Raw genomic sequence first — 27,679 nt, forward strand, 5'->3', positions numbered from 1 at the left:
TAGAGCTCACGGGCCACAGGGAGAGAAACTACCGCACGGAGAAGCTCATGCAATGCAACTGGAGAGCAGTCCCTGCTCATCGCAACTAGAGAAATCCTGCAAGTAGCAACCAAGCCCCAGTGCAGCACCCCCCCCCACAAAGTGTGTGTGTTTGATAGAAAATTATAGGCTTGGTTAGAGTTGAGATAATTTGGGGGTGGAGATGGGAACCTGGCCTAATCTGAAGGTTCCAGAAGTCTTCCCTGAGGAAATGGTGTTCTGTTAATGGGGTGGATGCGCCTTGTGACACGTGAAATCGATGCAGCGAGAAGGGAAGATTACTGTCAGTGTCGTTTCTCAAGGCCTCGGATTTGTTCTGCACTCAGCAGTCTCTCTGGGGAGGTTTCTCTCTCAGGAGTCTGCTCTGTGCAGGGAAATTCAGGTTGAAGTGACAGGTGTTTTGCCTTCTTTGTTTTTAGAACCATCAATTATGAGGTCTTCAGACTGGTAAATGACTTCAGCAGGTTTGCATGTTATTAACCTCTTAATAAAGAAGCCGCGGAAGCCAAAGGAGATTAGGTGACTTGACAAAGAACAGAGGGCTTACAGGTGGTGGAGGGAAATTATTTTCCTTGTCTGCCATGGCATTGTTCCTGTTTTCATTAACAAAGATAATACCTTAATATAGTCATGTGAATGGATTTTTTTCCCCCTCTCCAGATGTTGACTGAAATGCCAGCAATCACAGAGTGACACCTTGCCCTGGCTCCCGACTTTTGTTCTAGGGCATTGTGATGAAGGGCAGAGACTCTGGGGCTTCCTGGCGGTCCAGGGGTTGAGACTCTACACTTCCAGTGCAGAAGTGTGAGTTCAGTCCCTGGTCAGGGAACTAGGATCCCACAGGCCACTTGGCATGGCCGATAAAGAAAAGAGCAAGGACTCAGACCACACTGCATGGTTGAATCAGCTCTAGGACATATTGGCTGTGAGACGCTGGGCAAGTTAATTAGTCTCTCTGTGCCTCAGTTTCCTCACATGAGAAATGATACAGGAATAGTATTTACCTACCTCATGGAGCTTTCGTGAGGAGTAAATGAGTTATTATGTGTAGAGTACTTACAATAGAGCTCAGCGCGTAAATGCTCGACAGTTTGGTTGTCTAGTTTTTTTTTTTTTTTAATAAAGAATTGAGGGAATTGCTCACAACAAAAATGAGAGCATTTGAAATATGTTCTAAGAGTGTAAACCTTTAACAAGACCTAGGAATATACTTTCTGATTTAGAAAATGAACAAAAGGGAAAATTAAAGATATTAGCAATGAAGAATCTATGGATAAAAATAGCAGTTCTTATATGGCAGAAACCAACACAGTATTGTAATTATCCTTCAATTAAAAAGAAATAAATTAAAAAAAATAGCAGTTCTTATGGGAAACAGGCTTATAATAAAAGTTCAGTAGATTTTAAATACTGTAATTTCACCTTTTAAATGAAATTGTTCAAAAATAATCTGAATGCCTTTAAAAAAAAAGAATAAAGGGGAAACTCAAAAAATTTAACAAAGAAAAAGCAAAGTGAATCCCTCTCTTTAACCAGACTCACCCTGTGAATTTTTTAAAAACTATAGATGCCTTTCTCTTACAGCAAAAAATAGCCATGAACTTATTTGGGTGAAGGTGTTTCCATTTCTACGCACTGGAAGCGTACTGGAGTGGGTTGGCATTTCCTCCTCCAGTGAACCACGTTTTGTCAGAACTCCTTACTATGACCCGTCCACCTTGGGTGGCCCTGCACGGCATGACTCATGGCTTCATTGAATTACACAAGCCCCTTCACCATGACAAGGCTGTGATCCATGAAGGGGGTTCATTGGAAAGACTGATGCAGAAGCTGAAACTCCAATACCTTGGCTACCTGATGCGAAGAGCTGATTCATAGGAAAAGACCCTGATAAGGGAGAGGGAGTGGCAGATGATAAGATGGTTAGATAGCATCAGCGATTCAATGGACGTGAGTCTGAGCAAACTCCAGGAGACAGTGAAGGACAGGGGAGCCTGGCGTGCTGCAGTCCACATGGTCACAAAGAGTCGGACGTGATTGAGCGACTAAACAACAACAGCAAGAAGACAAGGCTTTCCTTCTTCTTTGCTTCGCCAACCTGATCCTTCTTTTATTCCTTTACAGCTTCAGATCTGGGACACAGCAGGTCAAGAGAGATTTCGGTCCATCACCCAGAGTTATTACCGAAGCGCCAATGCCTTGATCCTTACCTATGACATAACCTGTGAGGAATCCTTCCGTTGCCTTCCTGAGTGGCTGCGGGAGATAGAGCAATATGCTAGCAACAAGGTCATCACTGTGCTAGTGGGTAAGTAAGGACTAATGAGGAGGGAACTTGATTGGTGAGCATCAGAGAATTTATAATCACATAAGGCTTGTGCCTTGGCACCTTCCAAGAGTAGTCTTCAACAGGGGTCCCCAGCCTCTGGGCCGCAGACCAGTACCTCATGTGAGATCAGCAGCAGCATTAGATTAGAACTAAAGTGCACAATAAATGTAATGAGCTTGAATCATCCTGAAACCATCCCCCTACTCTGCCCATGGAAAAATTGTCTTCCACGAAACTGGTCCGTGGTGCCAAAAAGGTTGGGGACCACTGTCTACAGCTCTATAATTCACATAGTCAGCATTCAGTTCTTCTGAATGCAGTTGAAGAGAAAATGAAATAGAGTCTATCCCACGGTGATGATTTAGAAAAGTAGAGAATACTGCTGATTGATTTTCCTATCAGCCAAGTTTCTAGAAGAAGGTGGACTGCCATGAAAGTTATATGGGCTGCTAAGCATTAAAAAAGGAACTTCCCTGTAGCTCATATGGTAAGGAATCTGCCTGCAATGCAGGAGACCCAGGTTTGGTTTCTGGGTCGGGAAGATCCTCTGGAGAAGGGCATGGCAACCCACTCCAGTATTCTTGCCTGGAGAATCCCATGGACAAAGGAGCCTGGAGGGGTACAGTTCATGGGGTTGCAAAAAGTCAGGCATGACTGAGCAACTAACACTACTACTACTAAGCATTAAAAAAAAAACTAGGCCATGGAAACTGCTGATCTAGAAGATATATCTTAGTTGATAAGGAATTCATTATTGAAGCAATTGTGTTTTGCTTGAAAAATGGATTTTGGGTAACTTTTTTCCCCTTCTTATGTTTATACTGATCTGAGAAATTCTAATTTTCAGAAAGAATCCCTTAGGGGAAATTCTGCAGTTTAATTCATCTTATAGGAGGGTAGAACCTCTATTTAGTATGAGGGGAAAACAGAAAATAACCCGTGGTTTTTTTGTGATGGCAAATACACCTGTTATAAATGGAATTGCAGTGAAATGGACCAGATTATTAAAAATCCTCTCCTGGTCATGGAAAAATATTAATAATATATGGTTGTTAAAATGTTTCCTTCCTGGGAATTCTGTGGTGGTCCAGTTGGGATGCCATGCTTCCACTACAGGGGGCACAGGTTTGATCTCTCGTTGATGTCTTGTTGGGAAACTAAGGTCCTGCACACCGTGTGATGTGGCCAGAAAAAATATTTTTTTCTTCCTAAGAAGTAGCATTGTTGTATGTTCTAGAAAGACCCAAAATTTTGGAAATCTGATAGTGACTCTCAGAAATATTAAGTTAAAAATCATGGTTAACAGTAAGTTAAACAAACACATTATGGATTAAAGCATTATCGCTGGTATACATGTGCGAGGAATCATATTAAGAACATTGCGTGTCATGATCTCAAATTTACAGATGAGGAAAGCAAGGCTCAGAGAAGTCAAGTTCTTTGTTCAAGGTCACAGCATGTTAGAGCGACTTCAGAGGCTGTGTTTTATCTGCTGTGATGTGCTGCCTTGTAACACATTGCTAGATTTTTCCTTCAGGCTGCTGGGTTAAGTATTTGCCTCTCTGTGAGTACCAGTGCCCCCTGCTCAGACCTGAAAACCCTCCTGCACACTGCAAAATCTTTGCTGGGAAGAGCTTGAAAGCCCTCTGCTCTGGACAGGAAGCCCTGAGAACTTGAGTCAAAGCATTACTACTTGGGATTCTGTCTAAGGAAGTTAAATGCATGCATGAGGGAACATAATTAGTCAGCTCGATATGAAAGAGGCACTGGCTTTTTAAAAAAAACCTTTTTATTATGGGAAATTTTAAACATAAGCAAAATAGAACAAACAGTATAATGAACATCCATATGCACGTCTCTCAGAGTTGACAGTTAGCGCTCATAGCCAGTCTTGTTTTATCTGTTTCCAACCTCTTCTGTCTGCCCTCCCCTTCAGATTATTTTGAAGTGAATCCAAGATGTCGTATTAATTCAGTTTGTATTATGTCAGTGTGCATCTCTATAAAAGATATGTCTTCTAATTCTCCTTTTAGCTGGAGGTTATCCTTCCATATTTGCTTCCTGGGGATTTGCTTGTTAAAGCATTTGTTTGTGCTGTGGCGTTTTCAAGTCTGAATTTTACTCTTTCAGACTGGTGGTGTCGTTTGATGCATTCCTCTGTCACTTAAATCTCTGGCAGATTTGCAGGTGAATCTAGAGCCTGCTCAGATTCAGGGTTTTTGTTTTTCGTTTTAGCAAATATATTGTGTAGTTGGTATTCTGAGGTGCTGTTCTCAGGACAGTGAAGAAAATGCTTGATTCTTTGTTTTCATTTTTTAAGCTTAGTCAAGTCACATAAGTTTTTTAAAAAGTTTTTTTTATTGTGTTAGTTAGTTCGTTTGGGCCGTTCTGGGTCTTCATTGTTGCGGGCAGGCTTTCTCTAGTTGCAGAGATCGGGGACTACTCTTCACTGTGGTGCGGGCTTCTCATTGCGGTGGCTGCTCTTGTTTCGGAGCACAGTCTCTAGGCGCTTGGGCTTCGGTAGCTGTGGTGCAAGGGCCTGGTTGCCCTGTGGCACGTTGGGTTCTTCCCAGACCAGGGATCGAACTGGTGTCCCCTGCATTTTAAAGTGGACTCTTAACCACCGGACCACCAGGAAAGCCCTCTTTTTCATTCATTACTTTTCAAAGTAATGAGTTGGTTCCCAAGTCTTCCAAAAGTAACTATTGAAGTTTGTTTATATTTTGAATATTGTTATAGATTTAAATATATTTGAGGTATTCTAGTCCTTTGCAGGTATTATTATTGATGCTTTTATACTGTTCCAACTTTGACAGTGGGAGCCTCTTCAAGTGGGCTCTTGAGTCCTTTTGACGTGACCCAGGAGTCCTTGATGATTTTCTTGCTTTCTGGGATGACATGTTCCAGGTGCATCTGAGGCATTTCCTACCCCTGACCTGGAATTAGCCATTTCTTTAAGAAATACTATTGTTTTTCAATGGGAAGTTGTATTTAGAAGCTAAGCCAAGGTGATAGGAATCATCTTTACTGCAGAGTTGGCGGGGAGGGTGTGATGGCTTTTAGGCTTTCCAGTGGACAGAGCTAGTGCATGTGTGTCTGTGCGGTGGATTCTGTAGCATCTCCAGGGGAGTGTCTCATTAGGCTCTGCTGAACACTTTGACCCACAAGACTAACATAGGCCACATGGCATCACAGACATTTAGCAGGATACAGGACAGCAAACACAGCTTATAGCAGGTCAGTGCAAGCATTCCTCTTCAGGGCAAGCAGCCCTCACAGAGTCCACAGAGCTGCCCAGGGCCTCCCGGGACAGTTCAGGTGTGGGGGCAACAAGGCTTGTTTCAGGCGAGTGCGGGGTCTGCTCTGGCTGCAAGCCTCAGTGCGCCCATAGGAGCCAATCTCTCTTGCAGCAACCCGACAGTCCTAACTTTCAGGGTCTTTTCAAATGAAGAATTGCCACACTTAGGGGAGCCCAAAGGTAAGGCTTTCCATTAGGTATTTATAATTCATACATAGAATTCCCGGGCCAGATGGAATTTATCAATCAAGGGTCACTTTTACCATGAGCAATGTTGCCAAGCACCACAGCGGACGTATCACCTTTGTCGGATTTCCAGGACAGAAGTAGAACAGTTTTTAGAGGTAAAATAACACCGTGAATTATTCACACTGATACTTCCATTTGTAATTCGGGACGACAGGAATTTTCCTTTACCTCATTAAGCTTATATCCGTATTTCCTTTCTCCCATGTCCCAGATCCCTGTCCCAGTGTCACCAGCATAATTACTCATTTGCTTTATCCCCTAAAACATGTACAGCAGTACAGAATAATGCTGCTAACACGACCACTAACAAGATGATTTCTGCAGCACTTTAAGATTTTTTCCTTCAGTTCTGTTTGTCCTTAGGTTATATGCCACTGGGGATGCGTGGTTCCATTACTGGTTAAATTCTCTTCAGCTTACCTGAAATAGTTCCTGTTTGTGTGATCATGCCACTTCGTGATAAACAGGTTCATTTGTTTAATTTTGTTTTCAATTTTAGGAATTGCTTTTTAAATTTAATTTCATATTGTATAGTCATATAAAATACTGATAAGATTCTGAAGTCAAATCTATGACACAAAGTATATTTAGAGAGGTCTGATTTTCATCCCTCATCCTTGTTCCTTTCACAGGTAATTGTTATCTTTAAAATTAAAATTTTGTTTTAGTGTCTCGTTAATAAAATAAGACACTATATGTATGTATTTTTCACCCCTTTTCCTTAGATCAAGAGCTGTGTATTATATATGCTTTTTTATTACTTTGCTTTATTTGCTTAACCACCTATCCTAATGTCTCATTCCATGATAGCCTGTAGAGATATTCCTCATTGCTTTTTAAAGATTTTTTTGTTAATTTTTTATTTTCATTTATTTATGTTTGGCTGCACTGGGTCTTCATTGCTGTGCACAGACTTTCTCTAGTTGTGGTGTGTGGGCTTCTCTTGTTGTGGAGCACAGGCTCTAGGGTGTGTGAGCTTCATTAATTGTGATATGAGGGCTCAGTAGTTGGGGTGCATGAGCTTAGATGCCCCACAGCATGTGGGATCTTCCTGGACCAGGGACCGAACTCATGTCCCCTGTGTTGGCAGGCAGACTCTTAACCACCAGACCACCAGGGATGTCCTTCCTCATTGCTTTTTCCTGTGGCACCTAACTCCAAATAGCTATGGTTATAACATAGTTTATTCAGCCAGTGCCCAGCTGCTGGGCTTTTGGGTTGGTTCCAGTTCTTTGCCGTTACAAATGGAACTGATATTTTTAAAATAAACAACCCCGGAATCATAGTCCCATTTGGTTCCACTTTACTTTCCTATCTGTCTGGTTTGACTTCAGATACGGAGCTGAATTGGATGTTTCCGAATCCGCAAAAAGGTCAAATGACGACCCTCTCTCTTTCTCTCTCTCTGATTTTACTGCTGTTTTAGGCAACAAGATTGATCTGGCTGAAAGGAGAGAGGTCTCCCAGCAGAGAGCCGAAGAATTCTCAGAAGCTCAGGACATGTATTATCTGGAGACCTCAGCCAAAGAGTCCGATAACGTGGAGAAACTCTTCCTTGACTTGGCTTGCCGCCTCATCAGTGAAGCCAGGCAGAACACCCTGGTGAACAATGTATCCTCACCCTTACCTGGAGAAGGGAAAAGTATCAGCTATTTGACTTGTTGTAATTTCAACTAAAGGCTGAGGCAAGGCGAGGCGAGAGGAATCCGCAGCTGCCCTGATGGGCCCCCAGCTGCTGGGGAGACCGGGCGATGACTGTGGCTCCCGCTCTGGGACCTTCTGACTCCTGTGGGCTCCCGAGCTTACGGAGCACGGCGGGCCGGGGCCTCGTCTGCAGGCCAGCGTTCGCGGAACATATAATGGTTTCACCCTTTTGCAGTCTGGAGTCGGGTCAAGGAGAAAATTGCCCTAGGCGCTCCATGATCTGCAGAGCATGTTGCTTTTGTTTTTTTAAACAAGCAAGTAAAACGCATTCCCGAACATGGTCCAGGGGGAAACGTACTGTAGGGACCCCTCCTGCACGCCAGTGGGTGCATGTGTGGAGCTGCTCTTTAGGGCTTCTGGGGGCCCTGGTTTTCTTGTCTACCAGATAAACCAAACCCGGCAAGGCCAAGTCCTATCTCTGTGGTGCGTGTGGATGACTCCATGGAGATTTTGACAAGTGTTATTTCTCTTTTTTTCCACGGGCACTTTCAAGAACTTTGGGATGTAACAGTGAGATGAAACCTTTACCCATGACAAGAGTAACAATCATAGTTTTAATACTGTACACAAGCTCCATGACTCCTTCTGGTGCTAATGATTCCGCTCTTTCACAGACCAAACGTTTTAGTACATCGATGTCCTTACCTACCTTACATAGAAATAAAAACAAAACAAAAATTAAGGGAAGACCATGAATCAGCTCTCTTTCTCGAAGTCTCATTACGACCTGCCCTAGGGTAGATTTATTGGAAAAGAGGATACTTTTCCTTTCCTCTTCCCCTCTAAGTCTCTACCATTTTCTTCTTCCGTTCTCCCATCTTTCCTGCCCTTCTAGTAAATGAAAAAGTTTGAAAAATGAAAAAAAAAAAGAGAGAGAGAGAGAATGGTTGACACCCTCATAATAAGAGATTAGCTCTAAGACATTATGAGTAGTATGAAAAACCAGACCTGATCTGACCAAAATACTGTGGCTTAATGGACTGCAGTGCGGAGTTCCAAGCAGAGCACAGTCCTTGATAGCAAGTCTCGTCTTTTGCTTCCTGGTACTATCCATCTTGGACAGACCAACGCTTAGGATTTTGTAGATGTTTTTAGTATGGTGAGTGAGAATCGCAGTGGATGAAAAGTCTCACGAGCCATTTTTGTATCTGCAGTGATAACCTTAGAAAAAAATCTGCCTGTGGAAGCAGATGGAGTAGTCATTTGTCATCTCCTTGTAGTAATGTTACTCTCAGACTCATGACCATTCATTCTTTCCCATATCTTTTTCTTTTCCTCACTTTCTTTCCTGATTTTCCCCTTTTTACCTTATCCCCCTCCTTCCCCCGCTCCCTTGTATGCATATGTTCCTGCAAATCTCCAGTTCAGATGGAGGTGTGCATGCCTTTTCTTAGCCAATTTAAAAACCAACTCCAGTGGAAGCTGTGCTGCTGAATATGTGTTGCTGTTTCTTCAGTGCCATACTTCCAATTTGTTCCCAGATATAAATGCAAATTGGGAAAATGATTAAATCTGTTTGCTGTTGATGCTGTCAGATGTTTCAGTAGCTTGCCGCTTAGCATAACTGAGGGATGAGCCATGGGATTAGGATATGATAGGTCATTCCACTGTTGTTGTAGATGGTGGCAGTCTTGGTTCTGATATATTGATGTGTGAAAGCTGTTGAATTTTAAAGCAGCGAGTCATGTACAGACACGATATTGGCGAAGCCTTTCTAGCGTTTCTAGGGCAGGTTTCAGAGTGACCTGTCACTTGCACGTGGGAACTGTACATATTGTTTAAGGGACTGATGCTGTGGTTGGCTTCACCATGGTTGTCCTGATACTGTGGGTAAGAGAAAGGGATCCCAGAAGTTCGAGTCGCTTTTATTTCAGAATCTATCTCTATAGGAAAGAAAATAATTTTCGTAAACACCAACCAAAATAGTTTATCATGGTTGCCTTTCCCTCCCCATCTTCCTCATCAAGCCAGCAAATAAAAGGTATTCAGAAAAGTTGATCAAGGTGAGCAGAAGAGCTCTTCTTACATGGTGAGGAAATGCCCTTAAGTTTAGGTCTCATTTAGAGCAAAATCCAAAGTCCCCAGTACATCATGACCCAACTTTGCTTCATAGCAGCAAGTATGTTGAAAATAAAGTTGCTTTATGAAATAGAGGCTACAATACTGTTAGGTTGGACATAATAGTTGTAAAATAGTAGGCTGTAGGGCCACTCTTGCATTCTGAGATTATTTCCTAGGGAACAGTCTCCTTTATCTACTCTTGGCTGAGCTTTAAGGGGATTAGAAGGCTCTGCTCTTGGCCCCTTTCCTCCATTATTCCTTGCAGCCTTTTTGTACTTAACATCACCCATCTACACCACATCAGCAGGGACATATGAGAATCGAGGGCTTTGTTTCTTTTTTTTTCCCTCTCTTAGCTGTATGAATTCTAGATTAGGCCTTATGGACACTTGTTCCCTGATGAATCTCAAGTTTGAGAACTAGCCCTGACAATATTGTAGGTGCTCAGTAAATATTAGTTGAATAAACAACTTAGTGCCAGGAGGAGCTTTTCTGATTAGACAGACATTTCTCAAATAGAACTTGAGAAAGGACACTATTTAAATATGGTCATCTTAACCCAGGCCAGGACCCAAATGTGTTGATTTGTCTATTAGTTGCTGTTGCCTTGGTCATATTTGCTAAGATGAACCTTCTTAAATGAAAATGAATTCTCATTTAATGATGGATGAAAAAGAGGGTTGTGTTCTCATAGTTCAGTTTGGCCTGATCTGATTCGTGAGGCCTCCAGAGTCCATGTCTGCCTCCATTTTGGTGTGATCTTTTTTTTTCTTTAAATAAAGTTACTAAATATATGGCACACTTTTTCCTGTTTACAGTGCATCATAATCATGTCATAGAGCCGGATCTGGAGAATCTGTGAAATCATATAGTTTACTCATATTAATGATATTATGGCTTTGTATAGGCTGTATTCTCAAAGGATTTTATGCTTTGTCCTTTACCTATGCAAGGCTTTTTAGTCCTCCATGTGTTTTGTTAGAGCTATTGAATTATAGTCATGTTTAAGTTTGATTATATGTAGCCAGTTATCCTTCTGTGGATTACTTAGAGTAAACCATTAGCTTTCCCTGGCCTTTTCTTCTTCTTCTTCTTTTTTTTAGTTGTTTCATGTTAGCACCTCTGAGTAAAGAGGCAAGAAAATAACTAAAAGTGAAAATGAAATGGATTGACAGTGTGCTAGTTTCTGAGTTACAGTTTAGTAAGAGAGGCAAAAGCCATTGGCCAAAATAAGATACTTGGATTAGGGCTATTTAAGCAATTTAGACTTGTTGGAGAGAAGAGGCAGTATTTAAGCAAGGACTGGATTCTTCTTTCCTCTTCTGTTTATGAATATATGTCTTTGGAGGACACTGGTGACTTCCAGTGTTAGATAATGATTTGCCTCATTTATCCTTTAAACTATCCCATAATTCTTCCAGATCCACTATCAAGGTTCAGTTAATGAATCTTTCTGAGTAAATACCAGCTGCAAATGATTTTGAATTGGCCGTCTGACTAAAATGAAAACTTCCTCTTCCTTTTTTAATAATCTACATAAATGGGATCATATTATATTCAGAAAAAAAGACTATTTAGTTTTTTCCATGTATCAAACCAACAGCTTTAAAGATAGACTTTTCTGTTTCTTAATACAGCAAAACTCTGTGTATTTCATAATCATAAGTACTTTAAGGATCACTGCCCTGTTAGCCTCTGAAAGAGCTCTTCTAGGGTTTACCCTTTGTTTTTTTCTAGAAGTTTTTAGCTTTTTTTTTTTTTTTTTACCTTCAACTGGTTAGTTATTCTCTTCAACCACGGCCCTGACAGATGTGTTTTAGTGCAACTAACACTCTTGAGACTTAACTAGAAAATGAAAAGCAGTGAAAAAACACGTTACCCTTCTGACAAAATGTACTGTACATAAGCAGTATGGTTAAGCACTAATTTGGGACTAAGAAAGGGATGTGCTTTGTGGGTTTTTGTTTTTTCTTCTTCTTGGATTTCATATCTGTGACCTGAGCCTATTTGTGTTTGGAGGGAAAAACTATTTCCCTTAGATTCTTCAGACTGGGGAGAGATCTTAACTGAACTGAGAAATTATCATCCCTTCCAATAGCTCATTAATTATAGTAGTGTTAGAGCAAGGGAGACAACACTTCATCTCCTTTCCTAAGCCCATGGGAACTTTGCGGTCATTTTGGGGAGCGATTGTTTAAAAACAAATTGAAATCAGCTATAGCCCAATACAAAATGTTCTTGGTGACTAAAAAAAAGAAACCAAATTGAGGCAAAGCAAAGATGGTGAAGGGGTTTTAGATTTAAAATGTTTGAACAATATTTGAAGGATTTGGGGACGTTTAGCTTGGGAAAAAGAGGAATACAACTGGTACATTAGAACAAGACTCTGGTTTGAAGGGGTGGAATAAGACCCACTAAATTCAGGTCATAGGGCCATGGACTTGAACTTCACATTAGAGAGAACTTTCTCAACAAGTTGATTCCCCATGGAAGGGGCTGCCTCTGTCAAGCACAGGCTCATTGAGAACTTGGCAAAGATGGTGTGGAGAGGATCCCAGCACTTGTTGGGGTGGACAAGATGACCTACTAAAATTCTATTTTTAGCACTTTGCTCCTCATAACATGTTCAATTAAATATCTGTTGACCCACAGCTAATAATTTTTTTTAAGGTTTTGCTCTTTTGCCCAAAGTGCATGCCCCTCTCCAGGAAGGAGGTTGCTTCCATGTCAGTTAGGTCAAGAGACTGGCCCTTATACCCTTAGGCTGGAATTGCTTTTTTTTGGTCCATTCATTGATGTCTTGTTGAAATCATAAACTGGATCTTGAGTTAAAGGTTAAAAATGTATTGTTTTAGTAGAAGTTACATGAACCGTTCCCTTCTCTAGGGGATTTTCCCAACCCAGGGATCGAATCCAGATCTCCCGAATTGCAGATGGACTCTTTACCATCTGAACCACTAGGGAAGCCCACATTAAATCATGGAAATTGTGTATCTGTCACTTGCTAAACATAAGCCAGGCTCAGTTTTAGTGAATAGTAGCTATCTCTTCAAGGTTTCAGGATAAACCTTTTTAGGAGAGCAGAATCTTCAGTCAAAGATCCCATGAAGTTTTACAGCTCCCATCACAGATGGGTTAGTGGTCACTGGCATAAAGCAGTCCCCAAGATTAATCTTGGAAAAATCTCAAATGACATTTGGTTAGTTTGATTCTTTTGAAAAAACATGATCTGAAAATGGTTTTAAAAGAATGGAGACCAAGTTGCTTCATGTAGAAAGTAACAACATATAGATCTCTGATTGGAAAATCAGAGATAATTCTAAGCAATATTTACTAATAAAGCTCATGACTCTAATGATTCCACTTGCAAAATAACTTGCATCCTTGCAAGGCTGGTAGATGGCTCTTTATTGGTCTTCTTAAGCAAAAGTCATTGGTCTTGCATCACTATGGTGAGAAACACTTGAGTTTGGGTGAGACTTTCTTTGATTCCTTTGGATGAGAAATCAGAGCACAAAAGCTAGCCTCCTCTTTAATTGCCTGCATGATGTTGCATGAGTCAAAATTTTACTTTTCCACTGAGTTAAAGCAAAATTTTTAGAGGTGTTATGTTCTAGTTCCTGATGGAATCCTTGGTGGGGTGTGACTTTGACACATCAGGGAGTGATGTAGGAGGTGATTAGAGGATGGAACACTAGGCTAGGGGTGAGGAGTCCTAGAATTCCCTTGAATTAGCTGTAACATTATGCAAAGCACAATCTCTTGAGCATACGTTTCCTCATCTACCAGATGGACTAACAGTAGTAATACCTGTCAGGATTATTGTGAAGATTAGATAAATTCAAAGTACTGAACTTGGTAAACAGTAAGCACCCAAATATTTGTTTTTTTCTCCTTGATGAAGAGCAGACCTTGGATGGTTTGAAACAAGTATAGATCCTCTGAACAAAACAAGGAACCCTCCTGACTTCAGAAAAACAAAAACGAAAATTCCGTTTCTGAAAGAGCCTTAAAAAGAAAGTCACGTGTTTAATGCATTTTTCTGCCTTAGTGCATAACTGTTACCCAAGACACTCTACTTCTTTTTTTTTTTTTGACACTCTACTTCTTTACTACTTCAAGAAAGGTATACTCTCTCTTCCAGTGGGCAATTCCAGGGTTGCAAACTCATCAGGAAACTTAACCTTATTACTGAAATACCTCACAGTGCAATTTGAACCTCTTTCTTCTTGATCCCATCCTCCAAGAGAAGAAAAATTGGTTGATCCTGTCTTCTTTTTAAAGGGCCATGTTTGCCATTTATTATTACCCTTTTGCCTCATTTTAAAAAAACTGACAGAAAAAGCTCATTAAGGTGATAATTATTATCCCCTTGGGGAATGTCAGGATTCTTATTGATAGCGATCAGATTTAGATCACAAACACTGTTCTGACTCTTCAGTTAGTATTTTCTTCTTTCGTTAACATATTCTTGATAACCAAGTGTGCTTCTGAAGACTTATTCTGGTGTGTGGCTCTTGTTTTCTCCTCTTGGTAAAAGTGGAGTCACAAGTCCCAGCTTTGCCAACTACTTTTAGAATGTAATTTCATATATGACATAATTTGATGGACATAATTACCAACACCTACTATTAGCAGGGTTTCTTGCCTTTTCTACATTCTGAAATAAAAATCAGAATACCAAATGCCTAATAAAGCAAAAATTCTTGCACAGAGTAGCAAAAGGTAAGAATCTGATCTGCTAGGATAATTTGACACTAGTTGGTTGAATGGTGCAGAGCTTTTGTTTAAAGTTACACAGTTATGCCTGGATTAAATACCAATAGCAAAACTTGAGAAGCCCTCTGAAAAACAGCTGCTAAACATACTGCTTTCTGGAAAGTAATCATTAAGAATAAATATTCTCTTGTTCTATATAATTGCCGAATGTTAGTGGAAATTTCTCGTAGGCTACTTGAATGTCAATTGATTTATTAAAAAAAATTTTTGTGTGTGAATCCTTTTATTCCTTTAAGACATTTTGGGGCTTTCATGTTCTTGTTGTAGAAAATTTCAAATGACTGGAATGCTGGCTTCTAATTTCTGCTCACTGAAGTGGCCTCTAGACATACCAGATGGTTGGGGCTTCTTTGATGATCTGAAGGGAGCTACTTAAATACACTTACATAAAGTGTGTGAATAAAATTGCTGTTTTCAGCAAAACAAAACAAAACACATTTGATCAAAATTTCAGATAATAAAAGGGTTAAGAAGAGATTTTTTTCATAATCTAAAGGGAAAAAGTATGCCCCATATTTATTGTTGCATACATTTTAATGCATGACTTTTAGTATAGGGATGAAATAAAATACAAAATATATAATTCTGGAGGTCTTCTCAGCAGCTAGTTAAAATATTTAGATAAGCTGTTTTATGAAGACTTAGAAAATCCCTAGTTTCCCTTTACATATCTCTTTCCATCGAAATGGATCTTTAACATAGACATAGTTGTAACCAACAAACATAAACAAACTTGTTCATCATGGAATCTTATGAACTCAGCTCTTTTTATTGGTTTTAAGCATAAGCTCTCAATAATATCTAAATACATCAATATATAAAATCTAGCTATTAGCTTCAACACAAGCAAAATACTTGATTTTAAATGTTAATATACAGATATTAACGGTATGCTCTATCATGTCTTCTGTGTTCATGTATTCCTTTTTAATAAAATGCCTGTTAGAAATATAAGCTGATGATGACGTGAGTGCAATTATCTGAAAACATTTTGTAGAAAGGTGATTGTCTGAACACTTTAATCAACATTAAAAAGGGGTAGAGGGAGCAGGAATCGGAAAAGATATTTAAAAATGAAGTTGCATTTCTCTTTTCAAAATGCAGACATAATTCGTACATTATGTAATTTACCCCTTTAAAGTGTACAATTCAGTGTTTTTTGGTCTTTTCACAAAGTTGTGCAGCCATCACCATTCTTTGACTCCAGAACATTTTCATCATCTCCCAAAGAAATTCTGTACCCGTTAGCAATCACTCTTCCTGATTCCCCATCAACCTCTCACAACCACTAATCTATTTTGTTGCTACAGATTTGCCTATCCTGGGCATTCCATATAAATAGAATCATACAATATGTACTCTTTTGTGTCTGGCTTCTTTCACTTAGCATAATGTTTTTAAGTTTCATGTTGTAGCATGAATTAATACATTTTTATGGCTAAATAATATTCCATTGTATGTATACACATACCACATTTTACTTGTCCAATGGTTGATGGACATTTAGGTTGTTTTCACTTTTTGGCTATTATAAATAATGCTGCTATATATATGTGTGTGTGTGTGTGTGTATGTATATATTTGTGTACAAGTTTTCTGTGTGGGGATATGTTTTCACGTCTCTTAAAATTTAAGTAGTTAGTCTAGCAAATCAAGTCACTTGTGTTCATTTAAGCAGAGCTTCTTAAAATCCTTAGAGAATGCAACTTATAATCTTAGATCAGTTGGTCAATTAGGAGACTCTTGAATAATGGCTAACACACTACTGTGTCTATAAGAATTTTTCTATGAGGCCATCATTTAGATATGATAGTCAATGTCATGAAGACTGCTTCAGTCTTGTGGAAATTGGGTTTTCATCACATGGAGAATTTCATGGGAAAGGACGTCTACAAATCATACTGGATAGCAGCACTCAATCTTCAAGGATTCAATGAAAGAGCACTTTTAATATACAATTCCTTCATGAATATCGACTGTCTTTCAACGTGTGGATTTTCCTTCTTGAAAAAACATTGTCAAATTGCCAAACCACTTGACTTTCCATTGTAGCTTTGGTTTTTATTATTAAGAAATAATTCATACTGAGAGTAAGAAGAATGTATTTTGTGTGCAAAGGATGAATGTATTAATAACTTTTTCTTTGTAACAATTTTTTTAAAAAGATGAATGGAAATTGCTTTCCCATGTACTTGTAAATAAATAAACATTTCTTGTTGCCCACATTTGGATGATCATATGCCATCAAACAATGAAAAAGCCAACCAGTTTTAAGTACACTGATATCTTCCATCATGACACAGAATGTGCTGTGGATCCGGGATCTGAAGACTTGAGTTTGAATGTCAATTTTCTAACGAGTTCACTTTAGACAAATTGTTTAACAATTTGTGCTATGGATTTCTTCCCTGTAAAATAACAGGCTGTATTGAATAATCTTTAAGGCCTTCTCCAAATATAATATTACATAAGTTTCCTATGCTGTATTCAGGATGGGAAAATTATAAGCTGATTATTGCTAATGATGGAGAAGGCAATGGCAACCCACTCCAATACTCTTGCCTGGAAAATCCCATGGACGGAGGAGCCTGGTAGGCTGTGGTCCATGGTGTCGCTAGGAGTTGGACATGACTGAGCGACTTCACTTTCACGCATTGGAGTAGGCACTGGTGACCCACTCCAGTATTCTTGCCTGGAGAATCCCAGGGACAGGGGAGCCTGATGGGCTGTGGTCTATGTGGTCGCACAGAGTCGGACATGACTGAAGTGACTCAGCAGATGCAGCAGCATTGCTAATGATGAGAAAGATGCTTTCAGTTGAGTTCATTTCAGTTGCTAAGTCGGGTCCAACTCTTTGCGACCCCGTGGACTGCAGCACACCAGGCCTCCCTGTCCATCACCAGCTCCCACAACTTACTCAAACTCATGTCCATCGAGTCAGTGATGTCATCCAGCCATCTCATCCTCTGTTGTACCCTTCTCCCACCTTCAGTCTTTCCCAGCATCAGGGTCTTTTCCAATGAGTCAGCTGTTCGAATCAGGTGGCCAAAGTATTGGAGTTTCAGTTTCAACATCAGTCCTTCCAATGAACACCCAGGACTGATCTCCTTTAGGATGCACTGGTTGGCTCTCCTTGCAGTCCAAGGGACTCTCAAGAGTCTTCTCCAATACCACAGTTCAAAAGCATCAATTCTTTGGCGCTCAGCTTTCTTTATAGTCCAACTCTCACATCCATACTTGACTACTGGAAAAACCATAGCCTTGACTAGATGGACCTTTGTTGGCAAAGTAATGTCTCTGCTTTTTAATATGCTATCTAGGTTGGTCATAACTTTTCTTCCAAGGAGTAAGCGTCTTTTCATTTCATGGCTGCAATCACCATCCGCAGTGATTTTGGAGCACCAAAAAATAAAGTCTGACACTGTTTCCCCATCTATTTGCCAAGAAGTGATGGGACCGGATGCCATGATCTTAGTTTTCTGAATGTTGAACTTTAAGCCAACTTTTTCACTCTCCTCTTTCACTTTCATCAAGAGGCTCTTTAGTCCTTCTTCACTTTCTGCCATAAGGGTGGTGTCATCTGTATATCTGAGGTTATTGATATTTCTCCCAGCTATCTTGATTCCAGCTTGTGGTTCATCCAGCCCAGCGTTTCTCATGATGTATTCTGCATATAAGTTAAATAAGCAGGGTGACAATATACAGCCTTGACGTACTCCTTTTCCTATTTGGAACCAGTCTGTTGTTCCATGTCTAGTTCTAATTGTTGGTTCTTCTTTTGTCTCTTTAGGTAAGTCTATTCCTAGATATTTAATTCTTTTTGTTGCAACCATGAGTGGGATTGATTCCTTAATTTCTCTTTCTGATTTTTCATTGTTAGTATATAGAAATGCAAGTGGTTTCTGTGTATCAATTTTGTATCCTGCAACTTTGCTAAATTCACTGATTAGCTCTAGTAATTTTCTGATACTATCTTTGGGGTTTTCTGTGTGCAGTATCATGTCATCTGCAAACAGTGAGAGCTTTACTTCTTCTTTTCTGATCTGGATTCCTTTAATTTCTTTTTCTTCTCTGATTCCTGTAGCTAGGACTTCCAGAATTATGTTGAATAATAGTGGTGATTGTGGACACCCTTGTCTTGTTCCTGATCTTAGGGGAAATGCTGTCAGTTTTTCCCCATTGAGAATAATGTTTGCTGTAGGCTTATCATATATGGCCTTTACTATGTTGAGGTGGGTTCCTTCTATGCCCATTTTTTGAAGAGTTTTAATCATAAATCGGTGCTGAATTTTGTCAAAGGCTTTTTTGGCATCTATTGAGATGATTATATGGTTTTTATCTTTCAATTTGTTAATATAGTGTATCACATTGATTGATTTGCGTATGTTGAAGTATCCTTGCATTCTTGGAATAAACCCAACTTGATCATGGTGTGTGAGCTTTTTGATGTGTTGCTGAATTCTGTTTGCTAAAATTTTGTTGAGGATTTTTGCATCTATGTTCATCAGTGATATTGTGCTGTGGTTTTCTCTTTTTGTGTTGTCTTTGTCTGGTTTTGGTATCAGGGTGATGGTGGCCTCATAGAATGAGTTTGGAAGTGTTCCTTCCTCTGCAGTTTTTTGAGAGAGTTTTAGAAGGATAGGCATTACCTCTTCTCTAAATGTTTGCTAGAATTCCCCTGTGAGGCCATCTGGTCCTGGGCTTTTGTTTTTGAGGAGATTTTTTAAATCACAATGTCAATTTCAGTGCTTGTAATTGGGTTGTTCATAATTTCTATTTCTTCCTGGTTCAGTCTTGGAAGATTGAACTTTTCTAAAAATCTGTCCATTTCTTCCAAGTTATCCATTTTATTGCCATATAGTTGTTCATAATAGTCTCTTATAATCCTTTGTATTTCTACATTGTCTGCTGTAACTTCTCCTTTTTCATTTCTGATTTTGTTGATTTGATTCTTCTATTTTTCTTGATGAGTCTGACTAAAGGCTTGTCAATATTGTTTATCTTCTCAAAGAACCAGCTTTTAGTTTTATTAATCTTTACTATTGTTTCTTTCACTTCTTTTTCATTTATTTCTGCTCAAATCTTTGATTTCTTTCCTTCTACTAAGTTTAGGGTTTTTTGTTCTTCTTTTTCCAGTTGTTTTAGGTGTAAAGTTAAGTTGTCTATTCTATGTTTTTCTTGTTTCTTGAGTTAGGATTGTATTGCTATAAACTTCCCTCTTAGAACTGCTTTTGCTGCATCCCATAGGTTTTGAGTTGTCGTGTTTTCATTGTCATTTTTTTCTAAAATTTTTTTAGTTTCTTTTTTGATTTCTTCAATAACCTGTTGGTTATTTAGAAATGTGTTGTTTAATCTCTATGTGTTTATGTTTTTTACAATTTTTTAAAAAATAATTGATATCTAGTCTCATAATGTTGTGATTGGAGAAGAGGCTTGATAGAATTTCAACTTTCTTAAACTTACTGAGGTTCGATTTGTGACCCAAGATGTGGTCTATCCTGGAGAATGTTTCATGTACACTTGAGAAGATGTATTCTTCTGCATTTGGATGGAATGTCCTGAAGATATCAATGAGATCCATCTCATCTAATGTATCATTTGAGACTTGTGTTTCATTGTTAATTTTCTGTTTTGATGATCTGTCCATTGGTGTGAGTGGGGTGTTAAAGTCTCCTACTATTACTTTGTTACAGTCAGTTTCTCCTTTTATGTCTGTTAGTGCTTGTCTTATGTTTTGAGGTGCTCCCATGTTGGGTGCATAGATATTTGCAACTGTGATGTCTTCCTCTTGGACTGATCCCTGACCATTATGTAGTGGCCTTCCTTATCTCTTGTAATCTTCTTTAAAGTCTATTTTGTCTGATATGAGGATTGCTACTCCAGCTTTCTTTTGCTTCCCATTTGCATGGAATACATTTTTCCATTCTCTCATTTTTAGTCTAAATGTGTCTTTCAGTATGAAGTGAGTTTCTTGGAGACAGCATATACATGGGTCTTGTTTTTGTATCCATTCATTCAGTCTGTGTTGTTTGGCTGGAGCATTTAATCCATTTACATTTAAAGTAATTATTGATATATATGTTCCTATTGTCATTTTCTTAATTGTTTGGGGTTGATTTTGTAGATCTTTTTTCTTCTTTTGTATTTCTTCATGACGTAAGTCCCTTTACCATTTGTCGTAAAGCTGGTTTGGTGGTACTGAATTCTGTTAACTTTTGTTTGTCTGAAAAGCTTTTGATTTCTCCATCAATTTTGAATGAGATCCTTGCTGGGTACAGGAATCTTGGTTGTAGATTTTCCCCTTTCAATACTTTAAATATATCCTGCCATTCCCTTCTGGCCTGTAGAGTTTCTGCTGAGACATCTGCTGTTAAGCGTACAGGGTTTCCCTTGTACGGTACTGGTTGCTTCTCCCTTGCCGCTTTGAATAATCTTTCTTTGTGTTTAGTCTTTGTTAGTTTGATCAGTATGTGTCTTGGCATGTTCCTCCTAGGGTTTATCCTGTATGGGACTCTTTGAGCCTCCTGAACTTGATGGACTATTTCCTTTTCCATCTTGGGGAAATTTTCAACTATAATCTCTTCAAAAATTTTCTCATACCCTTTCTTTTTCTCTTCTTTTTCTGGGACCCCTATAATTTGAAAGTTGATGCATTTGATATTGTCCCAGAAGTCTCTGAGACTATCCTCAGTTCTTTTCCTTCTTTTTACTTTATTCTGCTCTTCCGAAATTATTTCCACCATTTTATCTTCCAGCTTACTGATTTGTCCTTTAGCTTCAGATATTCTGCTATTGATTCCTTCTAGAGTATTTTTAATTTCAGTAATTGCTTGTCTCTCTATGTTTATTCTTTAATTCTTCTAGGCCTTTGTTAATTGATTCTTGCATTTTCTCCATTTTGTTTTAAGGTTTTTGATCATCTTTACTATCATTATCTGAATTCTTTTTCAGGTAGCTTCCCTATTTCCTCTTCATTTATTTGGACTTCTGTGTTTCTAGTTTGTTCCTTAATTTGTATAGTATTTCTCTGTCTTTTCATTATTTTTTTTTAACTTATTGTGTTTGAGATCTCATTTGCCCAGGCTTCAACGTTGAATTTTTTCTTCCTTTTGGTTTCTGCTCTCCTAAGGTCATCATGAGAAATGCTGGGCTGGAAGAAGCACAAGCTGGAATCAAGATTGCTGGGAGAAATATCAATAACCTCAGATGTGCAGATGATACCACCCTTACGGCAGAAAGTGTAGAGGAACTAAAAAGCCTCTTGATGAAAGTGAAAGAGGAGAGTGAAAAAGTTGGCTTAAAGCTCAACATTCAGAAAACTAAGATCATGGCATCTGGTCCTATCACCTCATGGGAAATAGATGGGGAAACAGTGGAAACAGTGTCAGACTTTATTTTTTTGGGCTCCAAAATCACTGCGGATGGTGATTGCAGCCATGAAATGAAAAGACGCTTACTCCTTGGAAGAAAAGTTATGACCAACCTAGATAGCATATTAAAAAGCAGAGACATTACTTTGCCAACAAAGGTCCATCTAGTCAAGGCTATGGTTTTTCCAGTGGTCATGTATGGATGTGAGAGTTGGACTGTGAAGAAAGCTGAGCACTGAAAAATTGATGCTTTTGAACTGTGGTGTTGGAGAAGACTCTTGAGAGTCCCTTGGACTGCAAGGAGATCCAACCAGTGCATCCTAAAGGAGATCAGTCCTGGGTGTTCATTGGAAGGACTGATGTTGAAGCTGAAACCCAATACTTTGGGCCACCTCATGCGAAGAGTTGACTCATTGAAAAAGACCCTGATGCTGGGAGGGATTGGGGGCAGGAGGAGAAGGGGATGACAGAGGATGAGATGGCTGGATGACATCACTGACTCGATGGACATGGGTTTGAGTCAACTCCGGGAGTTGGTGATGGACAGGGAGGCCTGGAGTGCTGCGATTCATGGGGTCGCAAAGAGTCAGACACGACTGAGGGACTGAACTGAACTGAAGGTTGGTCCAGTGGTTTGTGTAAGCTTTGTAGAGGGTGAGATTTGTGCTGAGTTTTTGTTTGTTTTTCCTGTGATGGGCAAGGCTGAGTGGCGTGGTAATCCTACCTGCTGATTACTGGGTTTGAAAATTCGTTTTGTTTGTTGTTTGGATGAGGCATCCAAACTTCCAACTAGGTTGGATGAGGCATCCTGCACAGGGTGCTACTGGTGGTTGTGTTTGCTGGGTCTTATATTCAAGTGGTTTCCTTTGTGTGAGTTCTCACTATTTGGTACTCCCTAGGGTCAGCTCTCCGGTAGTCTAGGGTCTTGGAGTCACTGTTCCCACTCCAAAGGCTCAGGGCTTGATCTGAAGGTTATTTATGGGGGTTCTGGTATCCATGTTCTCATAATGCTGGACGGGACCATAATGTTGAGATCTCTCCTTGTGTGGTCAGTGTTGGAGTGGCCCTGTGCCCTCATGATGTCCGCAAGGGCCCTCTCCAGCTTTCCAAGTACATGGGAGAGCATGGAACAACACTTGTGGAATGAAGGGAGGGCAGGAGGGTGAGTAGAATTTTTGAATGCTTATCTTGTGTACAAATTAGCACAGATCACTAGAAGGAAATTATAAATGTGGTTTATTCCCCAAATATCTAAATGTTTAGATCATTGTGTTTCTCATTAGGGCAATGTAATCTTTAGACACACAATTCTTTGGCAAATTGCAAATCAGTGTTTTGAAAAAACTTGATCACTATCATTAATTTACTCAATTATTTCACAATAGTTAGTCTGACTGGCATCCTATACCTGCAGTATGCTATCTATATACTTGCAAACAACATCTGCAGCTGAGAGATGAAACCTGGAACTATTTTTAAACTACAATCATGTGACTGTCATTTTTAGCCAGGTGCTCACCTCTGAATATTTCAAGAATGAAAATACCTCATTTACATTACTTGCAGGAAACCACACATTAGTAACATAAGACAGCCTATCCAAATTTTAACGCTTGGAATTTATTTGGGCTCCCCAGAGAATAGTTGTATTTTCATATCTAGGTAAAAAGAAGCTTGAAGAAATAGGCTACTCTTTCTTTGATCTTAAAGATAAAACCACAAGAACTGTCACTTGTATATGGGCTAAAGTTCTATGAAGTTAATTGATGTTCATATTTACATTTAATCCTCATTGTAACCTTGTGGAATACTTTCAGCATTTTGGAGTAGAAAGTGCACAGGTATGGAAAACAAAGATTAAGACCCTGGTTCGAACATGGAAACATTGTAGTTGAAAGGAATGAAGTTACAAAGACTTTAGGCCAAAAGTATGTATTATTTTGGGCAAGTTACTAAACCTCTTTTTAACCTAAATTTCCTCATTATAAAGTGGAGTGAGGATCTCAATACTAGTATTCATTTATTTATCAAGCACCTACTATGTCCCAAGTCCCAAGCAGTGTTCTAGCCACTGCAACTATAGCAGTGACTAGCAAAAAGTATAAGGAAGAAACAAAACCAAAGCAAAAACAACTTACTTTCCTGGAATTGATTTAGCATGGGAGAGGTAGAAAATAAAGAAATACATAATAATGTCAGGTGGCTGATAAATAGTATGGAGAAAATAAGCCAGGACAAGGGAGAGAAATAGTGAGGGAGAGAAATAGTGATGGTAGAGTGTTGTTATATTACAGATGGTGGTCAAGGGAAGGCCTCATTGACATGTCATTTAATAGCGGACCTGAAAGAAGTGACAGAATGAATGGTGTATGTATGTTGGTGAAAAGTGCTCTAGGAATGGAATACACAAAGGCCTCAAGGCAAAGGGATGCCAACGTGGCAAAAACAAGATGAAAAATTGAGGGGCAAAGGTTTGAGGGGAGTGGTGGTATAGATCATTGCACCTCGGAGTCCATCGCAAAGACTGGTTTTTACTTAGTGTGATTTGGCAGCCCTTGGAGGGTTTTGAATAGAAGTGTGACTTGCCTTATATTTTAACTGGGTCACCCTGCTGCCCTGTTGAGGGCATAAATGGACAAAGGTAGAACAAGAGAGACTATTTAAGGAGATTACTGCTATAATCCAGGTGAAAGAAGGTGACTTGGGACATGAGAGTGGGTCTGGATTTGTGGGAAGTGTTTGTATTCTGGCTATATTTTAACTGTAGACAAAATTTTGAGATATAATTGACATATAACATTGTACTAATTTCAGGAGTATAACATAATGATTTGACATATATATATATATATATGTATATATGTGTGTATATATATATATATTGCAAAGTGACTGCCACCATAATGCTAGTTAACATCCATTGCCACACGTAGAAATGATTTTTTTGATGTGTGATGACAACTATTTAACTTTTTGTTAAAGACAATATCAAACATAGGTAAAACATATCAGACTAGTATAACAAATCTCCATCTATGACATTGTTCACCATCAACTCATAATCAATCTTATTTCTTCTATATTCCCATTTTCTCCATTACAATTATCTTACAACAAGGCCGACATATCATGTAACTTCATCTAAAAATACTTTTGAATGTATCACTAACAGTTTTTAAAACATTATATTGTTGTTTTATAATATATATATATATATATAAAATACACAATATTTTAATCCTATCTAAAAAGTTTTGAGTAATTTTTAATACTCTCAAACATGAATTCTGTATATATTTTAAAGATAAGTCCTAGAAGTCTTGCTCATGATTTATTTATTTATTATTATTTTATTTTTTTGGCCACTCCATTCATCTACTTGTGGGATCCCAGCTCCTTGACCAGGAATTGAACCTGGGCCCTTGGCAGTGAAAGAACTGAGTCCTAACCACCCGACCACCAGGGAATCCTTTTGTTCATGGTTCAGATGTAGAGAAAGAGAGTCAAGAAAGACATTGAAGTTTTTGCTGTAAGCAGCTGGTAATGTTGTATTGACATTTATAAGGAAAATACTGTTGGAGTAGTTTTGGCAGGCAGGGTGAGCCAGGAGTTGGTTTAGGACCTGCCCAGTTTGAAATGTCTATTTGTATCTAAATAGAAATATTGAGTTAGCAGTTACATATATATATTTTTGAAATTTTGGAAGAGATCAGGCTGGAGGGAGAAACCAGATGCTGATACCACAGTGATAGTATTGAAAATCATAAAGCTGTTTGACATCACCAAAGAAGTGAATTTAAGTGGAAAAGAGGCCTGAGGACTGAACCCCTGGGGCCCTCCAGCGTTTAGCCAGGGACTATGCCAAAGCCTTTGACTGTGTGGATCACAATAAACTGTGGAAAATTCTGAAGGAGATGGGAATACCAGACCACCTGACCTGCCTCTTGAGAAACCTGTATGCAGGTCAGGAAGCAACATTAGAACTGGACATGGAACAACAGACTGGTTCCAAATAGGAAAAGGAGTATGTCAAGGCTGTATATTGTCACCCTGCTTATTTAACTTCTATGCAGAGTACATCATGAGAAACGCTGGGCTGGAAGAAGCACAAGCTGGAATCAAGATTGCCGGGAGAAATATCAATAACCTCAGATTTGCAGATGACACCACCCTTATGGCAGAAAGTGAAGAGGAACTAAAAAGCCCCTTGATGAAAGTGAAAGAGGAGAGTGAAAAAGTTGGCTTAAAGCTTAACATTCAGAAAACGAAGGTCATGGCATCTGGTCTCATCACCTCATGGGAAATAGATGGGGAGACAGTGGAAACAGTGTCAGACTGTATTTTTTTGGGCTCCAAAATCACTGCAGATGGTGACTGCAGCCATGAAATGAAAAGATGCTTACTCCTTGGAAGGAAAGTTATGACCAACCTAGATAGCATATTAAAAAGCAGAGACATTACTTTGCCAACAAAGGTCCGTCTGGTCAAGGCTATGGTCTTTCCAGTGGTCATGTATGGATGTGAGAGTTGGACTGTGAAGAAAGCTGAGCGCCGAAAAATTGATGCTTTTGAACTGTGGTGTTGGAGAAGACTCTTGAGAGTCCCTTGGACTGCAAGGAGATCCAACCAGTCCATCCTGATCAGTCCTGGGTGTTCATTGGAAGGACTGATTGGAAGGAGTTGATTCATTTGAAAAGACCCCGATGCTGGGAGGGATTGGGGGCAGGAGGAGAAGGGGACCACAGAGGATGAGATGGCTGGATGGCATCACTGACTCGATGGGCATGAGTTTGAGTAAACTCCGGGAGTTTGTGATGGACAGGGAGGCCTGGCGTGCTGCGGTTCATGGGGTCGCAGAGTCAGACACGACTGAGCGACTGAACTGAACTGAAGAAAAAACCCCTGGAGAAGGGAATGGCAATCCACTCCAGTATTCTTGCCTGGAGAATTCCATGGACAGAGAATCCTGGCTGGCTATAGTCCATGAGGTTGCAAAGAGTCGGATATGACTGAATGACTAACACACAAGAAAGAACCGGCAAGGGACAGAACACTTGACCAGTGAAACAGGAAGAAAACAGAGTGGTATTCTGAAAGCCTAGGGAAGAAAGTATTTCAAGGGAGATGTGATCAACTGTGTCAAATGCTGCTAATATATCAAGAAAGACAAGGACTAAGAGATGATATTGTATTAGCAACATTAACGTCATGGGTGATCCCAAAAGAGTTATTTTATCAGAGTGATGGGGATGGGAGAATGTCTTGCTTGGGTTCAGGAGAATCAGAAGAGAGGGGATGAACAGCAGCTATAATATAAAACTTTTAAGTAGTTTTTGCTGATAAGGTGTGTTGAGAGGACTATGAAGCCAAAAAAGAGTTTTGTTTCTGAAAGATAGGATATGTTAGGATAGGATATATCTAAAAGCAGGATATATTAGAGATGATGGGAACGATCATGGAATGAGATAGAATGTGAAATAATCTGAGATAATATATATTAGTAACTAAAATATATAAAGGCATACAAATGTTAGTTCTCTTCTCTTTGGACCTCTTTATTTTTTTATTTATTTATTTTTGTTTCCTTTGGACCTCTTTAATAAAAAGTTAAACAACCTGGAGCCACAGAAAACTGTTTTACTAATTAGTGGGTCATTGAGAGCAAAATTATTTGGCTTTAGGTAACTGTGAAGGCAAAATGTGGGTGGAATACTGATATATGTGGCATATTTTAGTTAGGATAATTTGGTTATGTATAATAATAAGCCCTGGTCTTCCCTGGTGGCTCAGATGGTAAAGAATCTGCCTGCAATGCAGGAGACCCAGGTTTAATCCCTGGGTTGGGAAGAT

General features: G+C 39.3%; 1 protein-coding gene across 6 annotated transcripts in view; it reads left to right on the plus strand.

Moving 5' to 3' along the window:
• Positions 1-14,874, plus strand: part of RAB30 (RAB30, member RAS oncogene family) — a 146,786-nt gene extending 131,912 nt beyond the window's left edge. For all 6 annotated transcript variants that reach the window (XM_043451090.1, XM_043451092.1, XM_043451088.1 and 3 more), the window contains 2 exons: positions 2,164-2,347; positions 7,342-14,874. In XM_043451090.1, the coding sequence (XP_043307025.1) occupies positions 2,164-2,347; positions 7,342-7,592 (435 nt within the window). In that variant the 3' untranslated portion in view covers positions 7,593-14,874. The remainder of the gene's footprint in view (positions 1-2,163; positions 2,348-7,341) is intronic.
• Positions 14,875-27,679: the final 12,805 nt, after the last annotated feature.

This window comes from Cervus canadensis, chromosome 29 (genome assembly GCF_019320065.1).
Source record: "Cervus canadensis isolate Bull #8, Minnesota chromosome 29, ASM1932006v1, whole genome shotgun sequence".
Classification (NCBI taxonomy): domain Eukaryota; kingdom Metazoa; phylum Chordata; class Mammalia; order Artiodactyla; family Cervidae; genus Cervus; species Cervus canadensis.